At 41.1% G+C, this 15,061-nt stretch overlaps 1 protein-coding gene across 1 annotated transcript in view; it reads right to left on the minus strand.

The window, feature by feature from the left end:
* The window catches only part of DNAJC17 (DnaJ heat shock protein family (Hsp40) member C17), a 28,717-nt gene that overhangs the window by 9,596 nt on the left and 4,060 nt on the right, over window positions 1-15,061 (minus strand). The window contains exons 2-4 of the mRNA XM_020877599.2: window positions 664-733; window positions 309-367; window positions 8-95 (exon numbers count right to left, since the gene is read on the minus strand). Of these exons, the coding sequence (XP_020733258.1) occupies window positions 8-95; window positions 309-367; window positions 664-733 (217 nt within the window). The remainder of the gene's footprint in view (window positions 1-7; window positions 96-308; window positions 368-663; window positions 734-15,061) is intronic.

Here is a 15,061-nt window from a genome sequence, read left to right on the forward strand (position 1 = left end):
CACCTACCAAGCTTTACTTTCTTCCTTCTCTCATCAAGTTTCTGGGTCCTCTCTGCCGCCTGCTTCTTGGCTTTTCTGACCTTGTCATACGCAGCCTGGCAGAAGGAAGGAACACAGAGGAGCAATCAATGGGCTAACTAACACACACAGAGCCAGGCCTCCTCCCTGGCCCCACCACTAGCCCTAGAGCTAGTGAGGCAGTCTGGTGACAGTCTCCAGGCGAGGACAGCATGGCTGAGCATAGAGGATGAAGCACGCCGTGGTCTCTAAATGTGGGGGACAATTCAGACAGAGGAGGATGAGCTTACCCTGGCGGCAGCATCGGTCAGTACCTCCAAGGCCTGAGAAAGCTGGTGGAAGAGTTCAGCTAAACATAGAGATCAAAAAAGAGAGAGGAGAAAAGTAAAGTTAGACTTGGTGATGGTGTGCTCCCTCAGAAAAGCACCTCAAAGAAGCCACAGGCTGCTGGAAAGGAAGACATCAGCAGATGCCCAACCAACAAAGAAGGGTGAGTATATCAGCAATTGATCAGATGCCCTTAACATGTGAAGTGCAGCCACGGGCCCAGTGCCCAAAGTCAGGCTGCGTGCGTTCACCTCCATGGCACTCACACCACACCCAGGTGGGTTGGGTTCCTTCTCCCCATGCCTAGGAGAGGCTCACCTGCTCTCGGATTATCCGGATTTTTGTCTGGGTGGCAGGAGAGGGCCTTCTGTCTATATGCCTTCTTCACCTGGAAGAGTCAAGATTGGGTTATTCATTCTCTCACCCCAAGACAGACAGGAAAACACTTCTAACAGGATAAGGGAAATCCAGGGAGGGCTCTACATCGCTACAGGAAGGTTGCCACACTGAAATAGTCATCTTGCAACCACAGTAGAGATCTTCAGTGGAAGCAAAAGCTATGGATGGAGCTGAAGGCTGCCCAGCATCAGGGTTGGGCCTGCTTCCTGCCAAGCGTCCAGTCTCACCACTGTGGATGTCAGAGGCTCCTGGCAGGGGCAGATTCCCCCTAGCTACCTAGAAACAGGCACTCAAACAGTCTTAGTGTAATGGAATGTATACCAGGGCAACATTTCCACAGGGAAACTTAGCCATCAAAATTTTAAATGTACTTTCTCTTTGACTTATTATGGAATTTGGACTTGTAAAAGCATGCTAAAATAAATATACAAGGATGCCTACTAAAACATAGTTTATATAAGCCCCAAAGTAAAGCCAACCAAAATCTCCAACAACAGAGAGACTCATTTAAGAAATCATCATAGACAAAAGTCTATATGTGCTGTCCAGAAATATCTTCAAGTCCTCATTACAAGAAAAAAACTGATTAAGTATGATGACAAACAGCAAATCATTTGTACACCTGAAACTAATCCAATGTGATGTGTCACTTATGCCTCAACTTAAAAAAAAGAAAGAAGTATCTTCAAGGTATAGTGCATGAAAAAAACAAGGCTTAGAACAGTATATATTAATATGATAATTTGGGGGTTAAAAATAAATAAAAATAAAAGAAATGTAAATAGTTAGAAACACTCGAGCATGTGCAAGCCTTTGTTTTCCTTTTTTCCCTCGAAGCAATCACAAGAAACAGTGGTTTCTTTTGGAAAGAAGCTGAAAGTGGAGGGAAAGAAACATTCATTTCTCATTGTATACTTTTCTGTAGTTCTACTTTTCAAACCTTAAACTAGTGTTTATTATTATTATTATTATTTTTTGATAACGGGTTATCTTGGTGGGGAAGCTATGGTCTATTTTTAGTTTTCATCTTTGCACCTCTCTATTAAAAAGAAAATAAGTATTGTTTCTTACATTAGTAAAAATAAATAAACATAGCTACCAAGATTCTCTTTTGTATATTCCCCACTCATAAGGTAAGGCAGAGCACAAAATCGCAGAAATCCTCTGCTTTCTGAGGCCTTGCCCTCACTCTGCCTGTACACGGTACCTACTGCTCAAATCTCTTGGGAGGAGAAGCCCCTAGCCCAGAACCTCTACCAGTAGCTGAGCAGACCGGCTCTCCAGGCTTCCTACGGGGAACCACTAAACATTTCAATCCAAAGTGTGCTAAAAAAGGGCCTTCAGAGGCAAGCAGCCAGCACCCCCAGGGGAGGGCCCGTGGCCCAGGGCCAGCTGCACCTTCAGCTACACCTAGCCCAGGACCTCTGGGGTGTGCTGCCACCTGCTGGGCACAGCTAGAACCACACCTGCACTTGCCCGGGCAAGCAAGCCCATCTGTTAATAGCTCTCCTGGCTGAGCCCGAGGAAGCAGGAACCACTCCCAGCACAGGCTTTGGGCAGAAAGAGCATAAAAGTTCCTCCCTGCCCCCCAACCTTCCCAACTGCCAGCCTATGTTCACCTCCTCACCCCAACCTAGGTCTTCACCAATAATAAGTAATGACAACAATAACAAAATCCAGCTTTTTTTTTTTTCACTATTTGTTGTTCAGTCATTCAGTCGTGTCTGACTCTTTGCCACCCCATGGACTGCAGCTAGCCAGGCTTCTCTGCCCTTTACTATCTCACACTCATGTCCATTGACTCTGATGCCATCCAACCATCTCATCCTGTCGCCCCCTTCTCTGCATTAACAAATAATAATAAGGGAAGAGGCGGTGACAGTTTCATATATAGTCTTACATTTGAAATGTCATCTTTTACTCTTGAGGCAATGTATCATTTGTCATTCCGCCCTTTACTCTTTCTTTTCCCTCCTCCATTTATGCCCAGGGCCTTATTTCTTTTTTACTTTAAACCAAGCCTTTATTACATATTCTTTATATTTGCAGGCTTCCCCCATGGCTCAGTAGTTAAAAAAATCTGCCTGCTAATGTAGGAGGACCAAGTAAGTGTCTTTTGTTTTTTCAATAAGTAAACAATGCAAAAATTTATAAAGAGAGAGAGAGAACTAAAAAGCTAACGTTCTTTCCCTATTTCCCCAGCCTTCTTTTCAAAGTCCTTCCCCCTGATCATTCCAACCAACAGAAGTCTTTGGGGTCTTGTTTCTGCCTCTCTGCCCCCAACTCGCTGCTCTCTCTGATCCCGGGCGCTATGTCTAAACTGGTTGAGAGGAAGAGGAAGGGAGAACGGGGGGTCTATTGCCTCAATTTACAACACTGCCCTCAGGACCAGAATTAGCAGGCATGCCCTACAGAGGCTGAATTTTGTGGAAGATGGTTTCTTTTGTATCATGGAGTTTTTTAAGTGTTACACGTTCTTTTTTGTAAATGTGAAAAAGGACAATAAGAGGGAGGGAAGGAGTAAGAAGGAATAGTAGGAAAGCAAAATAAGAGGGAAGAGGGGGCTGGGTGGCAGAATACTCTTCATTTTCTTTTCTTTTTTTAGAGAATGCTTTATAGTTTTTTATTCTAAAGGAATGATATTAAATAGCTTTGTGTTTTATATTTCATTTTAATGCTCTATATCAGAAAGTTGTTTTTTTTAAACTTAAACAGGAAAATTGTTCAAACAAAAAAACTAATTATATAATAATGGGAAATTAATCTACATATATTAGTTTGTTTTCTCATCAATTCTCTTTCCAGAATATGTTCCTTCAACAAATGTCTTTAACAGTCTCATCAGATTTCATTTGAAGCAACAGTATAACTAGACCAAGGTCACCTCACTCCCCATCTGGGTGGACCCACATCTTACTCCCACTCCTCCAGTCTCCCACACACTCAACATCTATAACCAAACACAACTGCCCCAATCAACTTGATGTATACTGGACCCCTATCCCCTCAAGGCCTAGCCTGGGCCTCCATTTCCGAATCACCCCTTAAAGGCGTGAGGAGTCGAACATCTGTGTTTCGAAATCCTACTGGAAAAAACTACCAGTCTCATGAAGTGGCTTGATGAGTAAGGGGAGAGGTGAGGTGGGAAAGTCAAGGTCATGCTGGTATTCATTCTTAGAGAGGAATGTCTATAGGAGGGGAGCTCTCTGAGAGCCCTTTGGTACAGCACCAAATCTACCCCACCTCCTGGGTCTACTCACGGAGCATCGAGGATACAGAAGGATTAAGCTGAAGCTGGGGATACAGAGAATAACTGGGAATTTCCCTGACACTGAAGAGGAAGGACACTGCTTAGCAATGAAAATGGCTGTGAAAACAATGAATTATACTACAGCTGTAAGATGCCTGTAAGTGAGGGCCCTAAGAATGGGAAAAAAAAAAAAAGAGAGAAGTTAATTTTAGCCTTAAAGGCCTCACACAGGAGATAACATCTGAGCTGGATCTGAAAGGTGAGTAATAATCCTCCCAAGCAGAGCCAGAAAGGGCATTCAAAACAGAGGGTGTGGAAGAACCTGACTTCCCTTCAAGCCCCAGACCAGCTCAGAGGAGAAATATGTTTTCCTTTAATGAGGAAAAGGTACTGAGAACAGAAAAGGACATGAGAAAGCAGAGATGTAGTTGCAATAAAACATGGAAGTAAAAATAATGTTTTTGTCAAAGAATATTTTGATTAAAAAAAACCTTCAACCAAAGAAAAGTAACAGAAGAAAACCAGGAGAAGAATAAAATTCACACAAACAAGTTTTAAAAACACAAACTTGGTATGAAGAAATGCTAGGGAGTGAGAGCATACATGAAGGCAAAGAAATGCAAAACTGGCCTGAGAAGAGGAAAAAAGTTAAAGTTAACTCAGGTGTAATACTGAAAATACAAGAAACTTAACATGATTCATAAGGTTATGTGTGATTCAGAAAACAGAGAGTAGACCAATTAGAAGGAGAAGCCCCACAGTGCATATGAGCAGGGCCAGATGTGGAAAGCCTTCTAAGATCAAAAGTAATGAATCAGGATGAATGACTAAAGAGGCTTTTGGGGTCTTCAAGCCCAAAGAACTTGAACCCCAAAGTTCTCTTTGAGCTAATGAAAGTTTGTCGTGAAGCACAAAGACAAGATTAATGGAACATATAAGCATGGCCAAGAAACAAACAGTAATAAATGTAAAAACTCAATGTATGGTAAAAAGTATTGCTAAAATCCAACACAATGAGTGAAAAAAGTTAGTTCTTCATCTTAAGCCATATACAAAATTAATTCCAGATAGATTTAAAAAAAAAAAAAAACTAAATACAAAAATGAAACTAAACCTAAAGAAAGAAAATGATGGGACTATTAATCTACTTTTAGTGTGGGGAAGAAATTCCTAAGCATTAAAACAAGGGAAGGAATCACACATACATGCACACATATGTACATGTACACAAAATGAATGGATTTACAATGAAAATTTTTTAATTTATCTAAGCAAAAAATCATAGACAAAATTAAAAGATGGGGGGGTGGGAGGGAGGCTCAAGAGGGAGGGGACATATATATATATTCACACTGATGTACAGTAGAAATCAACATAACATTGTAAAGCAATTATCCTCCAATTAAATATAAAAAAGAAACAAGTTAAAAACAAAAGGACAAGGGAAATGATAACTGAGAGAAGTATGTGCATGAAACACGACAGACAACAGTCTTTACTATACAAAGAAACCATGCAGGAAAAAAACACAAGAAAAAAACAAACTACAAGAAAACAGAGAACATGAAGAAAGAATTCATAGAATATAAATGGTTGACATGAAAAATGTTCAGCCTCACACATAAAAGTGCAGCCCTGTGATCCAGCAAGGCCTTTTCTAAAGAAATACTTAGAAGTTTATACAGTATTTATAAACATTGCTGTTCATTATAGCATATTTATAAAAGAAAAAGTCAGAAATGATCTACATTCCAAAATGGTTGCTAGCACCTACCACGTAGCAAGCTCTTTTTGAAGTGCTTTATATACAGTAACTTACTTATTAACTCTATTTTTTTTAAGTAGGATTTCTCTTCTTTTAAAAAAAATCTATTTTATTTATTTAGCTTTGTCAGGTCTTAGTTGCAGCATATGGGATCTCTTAGTTGGGGCACGTGAACTCTTAGTTGGGGCAAGCAAACTTTAGCTGTGGCATGAGAGATCCAGTTCCCTGACCAGAGATCAAACCCGGGGCCCCTACATTGGGAACACAGAGTCTTAGCCACTGGATCACCAGGTAGTCCCAGTAACTTACATAACTCTTAACAAGTCCCTATGAAGTAGAAATTATTATCCTCATTTTACAAATGAGAAAACTGTGACATAATGAGGCAATCATTATGATACTGAAAATCTATTCAATGAAATACTATGCAATCATTATTTCAGACAATAACTGTTCTATTCTAGCCATATACCATAGGAAAAACTGTGGCTCCTGATCACCCCCTTCAAAGAAGGAACTGGGAGTCTAGACTTCCACCCTCACCAGCTGTAACAAAGCACCCCAAACCTTTTGCCAGAGTGGTGTCAAAGAAGGCCAAGAAGGGAATTCATGCTCACTAGATGAAAATATAAAAATATTTCTGAAAGACAGCATTATAATTGACATTTACTTTTCACAGTGAGCTTGTATTACTTATCATATCAAGGAAAAAATTTGTTAAAAAAAAAAGATACATAATTAGCCAGAGCAATGAGACAAGGTAAAGAAATAAAAGGCACCCCGGACTTCCATGGTGGTCCAGTGGATAAGAATCCACCTTGCGATGCAGGAGACATGGGACTGATCCCTAGTCAGGGAACTAAGATCCCACATGCTGTGGGGCAACTAGGCCTGTGCACCACAACTACTGAACTCACACAAGATCACAAAAGATCCTTGCATGACACAACAAAGATCCCAGTGCCACAACTAAGACCCAAAACAGTCAAATAAACAAAATTTTTTTAAAAGAAAGAAACAAAAAGTATCCAAATCAAAAAGGAAGAAGTAAAACTGTCATTACTTGCAGATGACATATTATATATAGAAAACCCTAAAGAGTTCACCAAAAAAAACTGTTAGAATAAAAGAATTCAGTAAAGTTTGCAGGATACAAAATCAATACACAAAGGTCTGTTGAATTTCTATGCACTAACAATGAACTATTAGAAAAGAGAAATTAAGAAAACAATTCCATTTACAATTTCATCAAAAAGAATAAAATATCTAGAAATAAATTTAGCCAAAAAGGTGAAAAACCTGTACACCTAAAACTATAAGACACTGATTAAAGAAGTTGAAGAAGACCAAGTAAGAGGAAAGATATTCCAAGCTCATGGTTTGTAAGAATTAATATTATTAAAATGTCTTTACTACTGTAAGCAATCTATGAATTCAATGCAATCCATATCAAAATTCCAAGAGCATTTTCACTGAAAAATTTTAAAAAATCCTAAAATGTTTATGGAGCCACAGAAGACTCCAAATAATCAAAGCAATCCTTAGAAAAAAGAAAAAAGCTGGAAGCATCAGACGTCTTGATTTCAAACTATACTACAAAGCTATAGTAATCAAAACTGTATGGTACTGGCATAAAAACAGACACCTCAATCAATGGAACAGAATAGACAGCCAAGGAATAAACCAACACATATATGGTCAATTAATTTACAACATAGGAGCCAAGACTATACTATGGGGAAAGAACAGTCTCCTTAATAAATAGTTTTGGAGTGGGGAGGAATAAACTAGAAGCTTGGGATTAACATACACACACTACGTACATAAAAAAACAACAAGGAGCTACTATAGAGCACAGGGAACTTATTCTGTAATAACCTACATGGGTAACGAATATGAAAAGGAGAAATATATGTATATGTAAAATTGAATTATTTTGCTCTCCACCTGAAACTAACACAACATTTAAATCAACTATGCACCAATAAAATTTTTCTTCAATAAAATTTAAAAAAATAAAAAATACTGTTGGGGAAACTAGGTAGTCACATGCAAAAGAATTAAACTGGATCACTATCTTACACATACACAAAAATTAACTCAAAGTGGATTAAAGACTTGCAAGTAAGACATGAAATCATAAAACTTCAAGCAGAACACATGGAAATTAAGCTCCTTAACACTGGTCCTGACAATGATTTTTTTTTTTCCTGGATTTGACAGCAAAAGCAAAAGCAACAAACAAAAGCAAAACCTGAACAAGTGGGACTACATCAAACTGAAAAGCTTCTGCAAAGCAAATGAACAAAATAAAAAGGCAAACTATGAAATTAGAGAAAATATTTGCAAATCATATATCTGATAAGGGGTTAATAAAAAGACCCAAAATAAACAACAAAAAAACCAATCTCATTAATAGATAGGCAGAGGATCTGAATAGACATTTTTTCCAAGGAAGATATATAGATGGCCAACGGGTACACGAAAAGATGTTCAACATAACTAACCATCAGGAAAATGCAAATCAAAACTACAATAAGATACTATTAATACCTTACACCTGTTAGTATAGCTTTTATCAAAAAACAGAATGTGAGGATGTGGAGAAAAGTGATCCCAGGTATACTACTGGTGCAGCCACTACAAAAAATTGTATAGAAATTCCTCAAAAAATTAAAAATAGAACTACAAGAAATTCCCCGGCAGTCCAGTGGTTAGAACTCCACACTTTCACTGCCAAGGGCCAGGGATCGATCCCTGGTCGGGGAACAAAGATCCCACAGCTGTGTGGTGTGGCCCAAATAAATATTAAAAACATAAAAACAGAACTATCAAATGATCCAGCAATTCCACTTCTGAGTATTTATCCAAAAGAAGTGAAAACACTAACTTGAAAATACAGTGCACCCTCATGCTCACTGCAGCATTATTTACAGTAGCCAAGACATGAAAGCAAACTAAGTGTCTTCTGATGGATGAACGGATAAAGAAGATATGAGATTATACATTCAGCTGAGTTCAGTTCAGTTGCTCAGTCATGTCCAACTCTTTGCGACCCCATGAACCGTAGCACGCCAGGCCTCCCTGTCCATCACAAACTCCCAGAGTTTACTCAAACTCATGTCCATCGAGTTGGTGATGCCATCCAGCAATCTCATCCTCTGTTGTTCCCTTCTCCTCCTGCCCCCAATACCTCCCAGCATCAGGGTAATTCCAATGAGTCAACTCTTTGCATGAGGTGGCCGAAGTACTGGAGTTTCAACTTCAACATCAGCCCTTCCAATGAACACCCAGAACTGATCTCCTTTAGGATAGACTGGTTGGATCTCCTCGCAGTCCAAGGGACTCTCAAGAGTCTTCTCCAACACCACAGTTCAAAAGCATCAATTCTTCAGCACTCAGCTTTCTTTATAGTCCAACTCTCACATCCATACATGACTACTGGAAAAACCATAGCCTTGACTAGACGGACCTTTGTTGTCAAAGTAATGTCTCTGCTTTTTAATATGCTGTCTAGGTTGGTCATAACTTTTCTTTCAAGGAGTAAGCGTCTTTTAATTTCATAGAGATTGTACATACACGTACCCAAACACACACACACACACACACACACACACAGAGATATACTCAATGAAATATTACTCAGCTATAAAAATGGAAATCTTGCCATCAATGACAATATGGATGGACTTTGATGGCATTATGTTGAGTGTCAATGAGTCAGAGAAAAATACCATATAATCTCATTTACCTGTGAAATCTAAAAAACAAACAAGAAACAACTCATAGATATAGAGAACAGATTGCCCCAGAGGCAGGCAGTTGGCGGAATATGGGTGAAGGGGATCAAAAGGTATAAATTTCCAGTTATAAAACAAATAGCCATAGGGATAAAATGTATAGCATGGCAACTATAATTAGTTGTTGTTGTTTACTTGCTAAGCTGTTTCCGACTCTTTGGGACTGCTTGGACTGTAGCCCACGAGGCTCCTCTGTCCATGGGATCTCCCAGGCAAGAATACTGGAATGGGTTGCCATTTCCTTCTCTAGAGAATCTTCCTGACCCAGGGATAGAACCCGAGTCTCTTGCTTTGGCAGGTGGATTCTTCACCGTTGAGCCACCAGGGAAGCCCCGTGCTGTATATTTGAAAGTTACTAAGAGAGTAGATCTTAAAATTCTTATCACAAGGAAAAAAAAATTGTAACTATGTACAGTGATGGATGTAATTTAATTAGGCTTATTTTGGTGATTATTTCACTATATATATATATATATATCAAAGCATTATGCCGTAATCTTAACTAATATAATGTTACATGTTAATTATATATTTAAAAAAAAACCAAAAAGCAAAAAACCAGGGATGTTTAGCTTCTTTCAACTATTCTAAGCTAGAAAGCAACATGGTTCACTGAAAGAAAGAAGGTTCTGGAGTCTAACAGATAATGTTTAAAAATTTTGAATCTCCTGCATGCTATGAGCACAATCTGGGGCAAATTACCGAATCTCACTCAGCCTTAGGTTCTTCAACTACAAAGTGTGGGAAGTATCCCCTACACATAGAGCCATTGTGAAGATTAAAGAAAATAATCCATGTGAAGTACCTAACAAAAAGAGGTACTCAATATAAGGTCCAAACCTCTTGTTTATCCACTCCTAGGAGGGAGGTAAATTGTGACACCAGCCTAGGACGATGCCAACCCGAAAGAAACTTCAGGAAAGGACCCAGGTCAATCCACTATGAATTCTCAAGGTATACAAGGCTGGTTTCAGGAATGCTGGGGGCAGTTCTCAAATTCTATCCTTGGTCAGCCCCCAAGGGCTCTGAACTACCCTCATTCAAAGTGTAGGGAGCACAGGTAGGTAGCCTGAGATCCTCCAGAGTGGCCATCAACAAAAACCCAATGCTGGTCAAGTGTGTCTGTCCTGATTAACTAGTTATTACAATCTTTTTGCCCTGATTAACTAGATATTACACTCTTTAGCTGCTAAGCCTGCCCTGGGCAAGGCCCATTGCTGGGTTTTAGCCTGGAAGGCCAGTTCTGACTTTGAATCAGTTGGCCTGCAGTTTGGTATTCTGTGCTATAAACAGGACTCCCAGCTCCGCCCAGCCCTCCTGGAGTGACTAGTACCTGAAAAATTTCTCATCACATAAACACAACTCTCCTGCAACAGGCCTCTGAAAAGCTTCAGTATCAATATTGTTTATTATGAAATAATTCCACCTTACCAGCAGCTCAAGAGGGCAAAAAGATGCAATAATATTTTTCTTAACTATGATAAGTTGAGAAGGAAGAGGGACTTTCAGAAGAATAAAGAAACAGAACAACTTCTGTGTTGTTATGTGAGAGAGCCAGGACTATCTAATCCCAGGGTTGGCAGCTCCTTTATGAAACGGAGTCTGCAGGTGCTCGGACACCCAGGGAGGGTTGAAGCAGCCACTAAAAATTGCCAAAAGCTACTGAATATCTCAACACTTGCAGTATTCCTTCTTCACCTATAGGTTTCTCCTAAAAACTCGGGTCTCCCTAGCACTTGGAAATAGTCATTTACACTTCCCGAGACTTCACAGAAAGGACCTAGGTGACAATTGAAGGGCTTCTCACCCAAAGTCCCTGCCCAGACCATGATTTTTCAGAGAATCAGGCTGTATCCAAGACCCAGCCCCAGAATGACAGAGATCTCAGATGAACCTAAACTCTATGAGGACTTTAAACTCCAATTTGCAAAAGTGTGGTCTTTTCTCCTAATGCCTTTCAAAAATAAGACAGGTTACTCCCTTCCCCTCTCCATCCTAGGACACTACTTGAGTTTGATCAGTCTTCCATCACGCAGGATCATCAATCAGAACATAAACTACTGAACAGCAAAAAAAAAAACAAAACTACTGAACAGTACAAAATGTTCAGATGTTAAAAAAAAAAAATGTTCAAATGTTACTGAGGGCAGTCAGGCTTTTCCTATGCTTCCTCGGGTGGTGATGATCTTAAATTCTATTTTTAAAAAAAGTATATTTGACTGAGCTGGGTCTTAGTTGTGGCATGCAGAATCTAGTTCCCTGACCAGGGATGAAACAAGGGCCCCCTGCATTGGGAGCACAGAGTCATAGCCTCTGGACCAACATGGAAGTCCCTTAAATTCTACTCTTTTATAGAAATATCTCTTCCCTACTAGACTGTGCGAGATACCAGCATATCTTTGGAAGTGCTTATAAATCTGCTGTTTCTTTTTTGGTATGGCCTGGAAAAAACAAGACACACTGGTTATGATTGTACTTCAAATGAGAGCACACAAGTACAGGAAATTATGGGGGTTCTTAGAAATAAAGGGAACGTGCTTTAGGGGACAGGGAGTTTTGCTTATCCCCAGGGCCCAGAACAGTGCACTGGGCAGCGCCTGGCACTCAGTAGGCACACAATAAATGTCTTTCGAATGAAAGGGGCAAACATCCATTTGTTCTCAACCAAACACAATTAGGAAAACTCAACTATGTCAATTGCTTCTGGCCTATTGAAGAGCAGAAGGAAGTGGGTGCTGTTCCAAGCCTTGGAGATCCTCCCACACTATTTCATAATTTCTCCTTCTACCTGCTAACACTTCCTCTTAAGAAGAAATCACTATAACAGACTGATAAAAGAACCACAGTGGGAGCTAAATGTTATCCCCTGCATCACAGAGGGGAAGAATGAGTTATGCATTAGCCCAGTCCTTCCTGGGGGCTTCATAACTGGTCTGGCCACTTGCAGCAACCTAAGCCCAGAACAGGGAAAGGAGCTTGGAGCTGGGTCTCCCGCCATCTCCACTGGGCTTGGTGCCAGGCACACAGCAGGACCTCTGACAATCCACCTGCCTCCAGTTTCACCTCTTGAAAGGAATGAATTCCCAACTCAGACAAAAAAGCCAGGTGCTAAGGGGCCCAATAAATATAAAATAGCCATCATTAACTTAAAAGAAAGGTGCCCTACAAAGAAGAGATCATTATTTTTTAGAAGGATGTTATCCTTTCATATAATAAAACTTGGAGTCAAGTAAGTATTAATAGTACAAGTAATTAAGTCCAGTTCTCAAAAGCTCAACTCACAGTGTTAGACTCAGCTACAGAGGACACACAGGGAGGCCACTCCATGTGACAACAGATACCGAATGAACAAATCATGCTGGTGAGTCAGCTAGGAAGTCATTACAGGCCCAGTTCCAGAAGGAGAAATAGTTAGTAATCTTGGCCTGGGCAGTATTTTCTTGCCAAGTTTGGGGGAGGCAGACATCTCATCAACCCTGCACTAGCCACAACCCCAGAGGTTATGTTACCGCCTGATGTCATAGGCAGGAAGTAAACCACAGAGCTCTAGGCACTTACCTGGAAGTCCCCTCTGCCTAAAAGATTGGTCACTTTCATTTCATACAGCCTATGGTTTACACTGCAACAGCACTACAGAGAAATTCCCAAATTTCTGTGGAAACGGGACTGCTCCTAAGGCTCCAAGCAAACAGGGTGCCAGTCACTGCCCAGATCAGTGCTCTCAGCTCAACATTTCCAAATATGGGCCTGCCAGCAGAACTGTGAGATGATTGAGGGGGCACCTGGACCTCACGCCAACATCTGTCATAGTCTGCTAACCATGGTCCATGGTCCAGACTTAGGACAGTGACCCGCGCAGCCTGAACCAACCAAGACCATGCACAGGGCCTGGGCTGCTTCTGCCCATGCTGCCCCTGTGCGCCTTAAAGGATCCGGGTCCCCAGCCCACCCCTGAGGTCACTCCCCTGGTCCTCCCGCCCCTCAGGCTCTCACCTCTGGGTCTCCCTTTAGTGCTCCCAGGATCCATTCCTGGGCCTCAACCCTGGCCCTGTCCTCCTTCTCAGCCCACTTCCCCAGACCAGACTGGTCTATATCTGGAGCTCAGTCTCCTTTTCCACCTCCACCTCCTCAGATGCCCTCTTCTCTCAGGCCAGCCTCTCCCTCCCTAAGCATGCTTACATCATGCTCAGACTCTAAAATCCTCACCTGCCTTCTTCTCTCAGGTTGGAGATTCCCACCCCTGGATCTGACAGATACCCTGGATCTGGTGACCCCTCACCTCACCCCCATGGCCTGCTGTCACTCTCAACCCCTAGTGTCCTTGGTCCCTAACCCCAAAGTCATTCTCTCGGCCTAGGCACAGAATTCTTTCTCTCTGGGACCTGGTACTTCCTCCATCTCATTCTTTTTTCCCCTTAATGCATTGGTTTCCTTCATAAACAAAATTACATTAGTAAAAGGAAGAGAGTTGACTTAAAAAAAATAACAATGACCAAATAAAAGTATTCAGGAGCAGCAAAAATAGGGAAAGCAGTTATGCAAATAGAGAATATTTTGAATTCTACCTTCACTGAGATGAAAACTCCACTATGGTAGTTTTAACACAAATTTTAATACACTACCTCAAGTTGTCCAGGTTGGCTTAATATCCTTCAAGTTAACCCAGGTCGGGCAGCTTTACTCACAGAGTCAAATCTCTGTGTCAAGGATGGGAGTGAGAGGCTTTCTGGGGCCATCTCTTGTTGCCCTAATTGCTCCTAAGTTGTGGGTCATGGAAAACAGCTCTGAAAGAGGCGTACAAATGCAGGTTTGGGCAGGTGCTCTGCATTTACTAGCCACCTTATGCTGGCCAAATCAATTAAACTCTGCAGGGCTCAGTCTTCTCATCTATAAATTGGAGCTAATAGTTCTTGCATACCTCACAGGCTTGTTTTGAAGATCACATCAAATGAGATAATTTATGTGAAAGCACTTTAGTGTCATATAAATGTGAGGTATTATCTTGAACACTAATGAATAGCTTACAAACACAAATGAATCATTCCTTTAGACTTAACAGGTAGCCAAGTAACTTCAAAACTTCAGAGCTTCAGCCAGACAGCCAAACCCAGGAATGAGTTAACTCTCAGAGAAATACCAAGAAGACTTGGAGGTCGGGCTCCTGGTCCCACCCAGTGTTGCTCAGGCCCTTAGTGAATGAACAAATGACAGTCGTCAAGTGAAACCAGGCTCAGTGCCCAACCTGAGCACCTCAGTGCCTGGTCTGGAGGCAAGAGGCTTTAGGAAAGGCACCCATTTGGAGGCAGTGGACTGAGTCCGGCACACCTCAAATCCAGAAATGGCTCCCAGACGCCCACAAAACCAAGTATAGCCACCCAAGGGCCTAGAGGCCCAGAGATACCACATTTTTCAGACTCATCTCCTGCCACATCCTCAACAAATCCTAGGCAATGCCCCAATCCTTGTCATGCCAAGCACTTTAACTTTATACCATTCCTTCAA

Source organism: Odocoileus virginianus, chromosome 6, assembly GCF_023699985.2.
Source record: "Odocoileus virginianus isolate 20LAN1187 ecotype Illinois chromosome 6, Ovbor_1.2, whole genome shotgun sequence".
Lineage (NCBI taxonomy): Eukaryota > Metazoa > Chordata > Mammalia > Artiodactyla > Cervidae > Odocoileus > Odocoileus virginianus.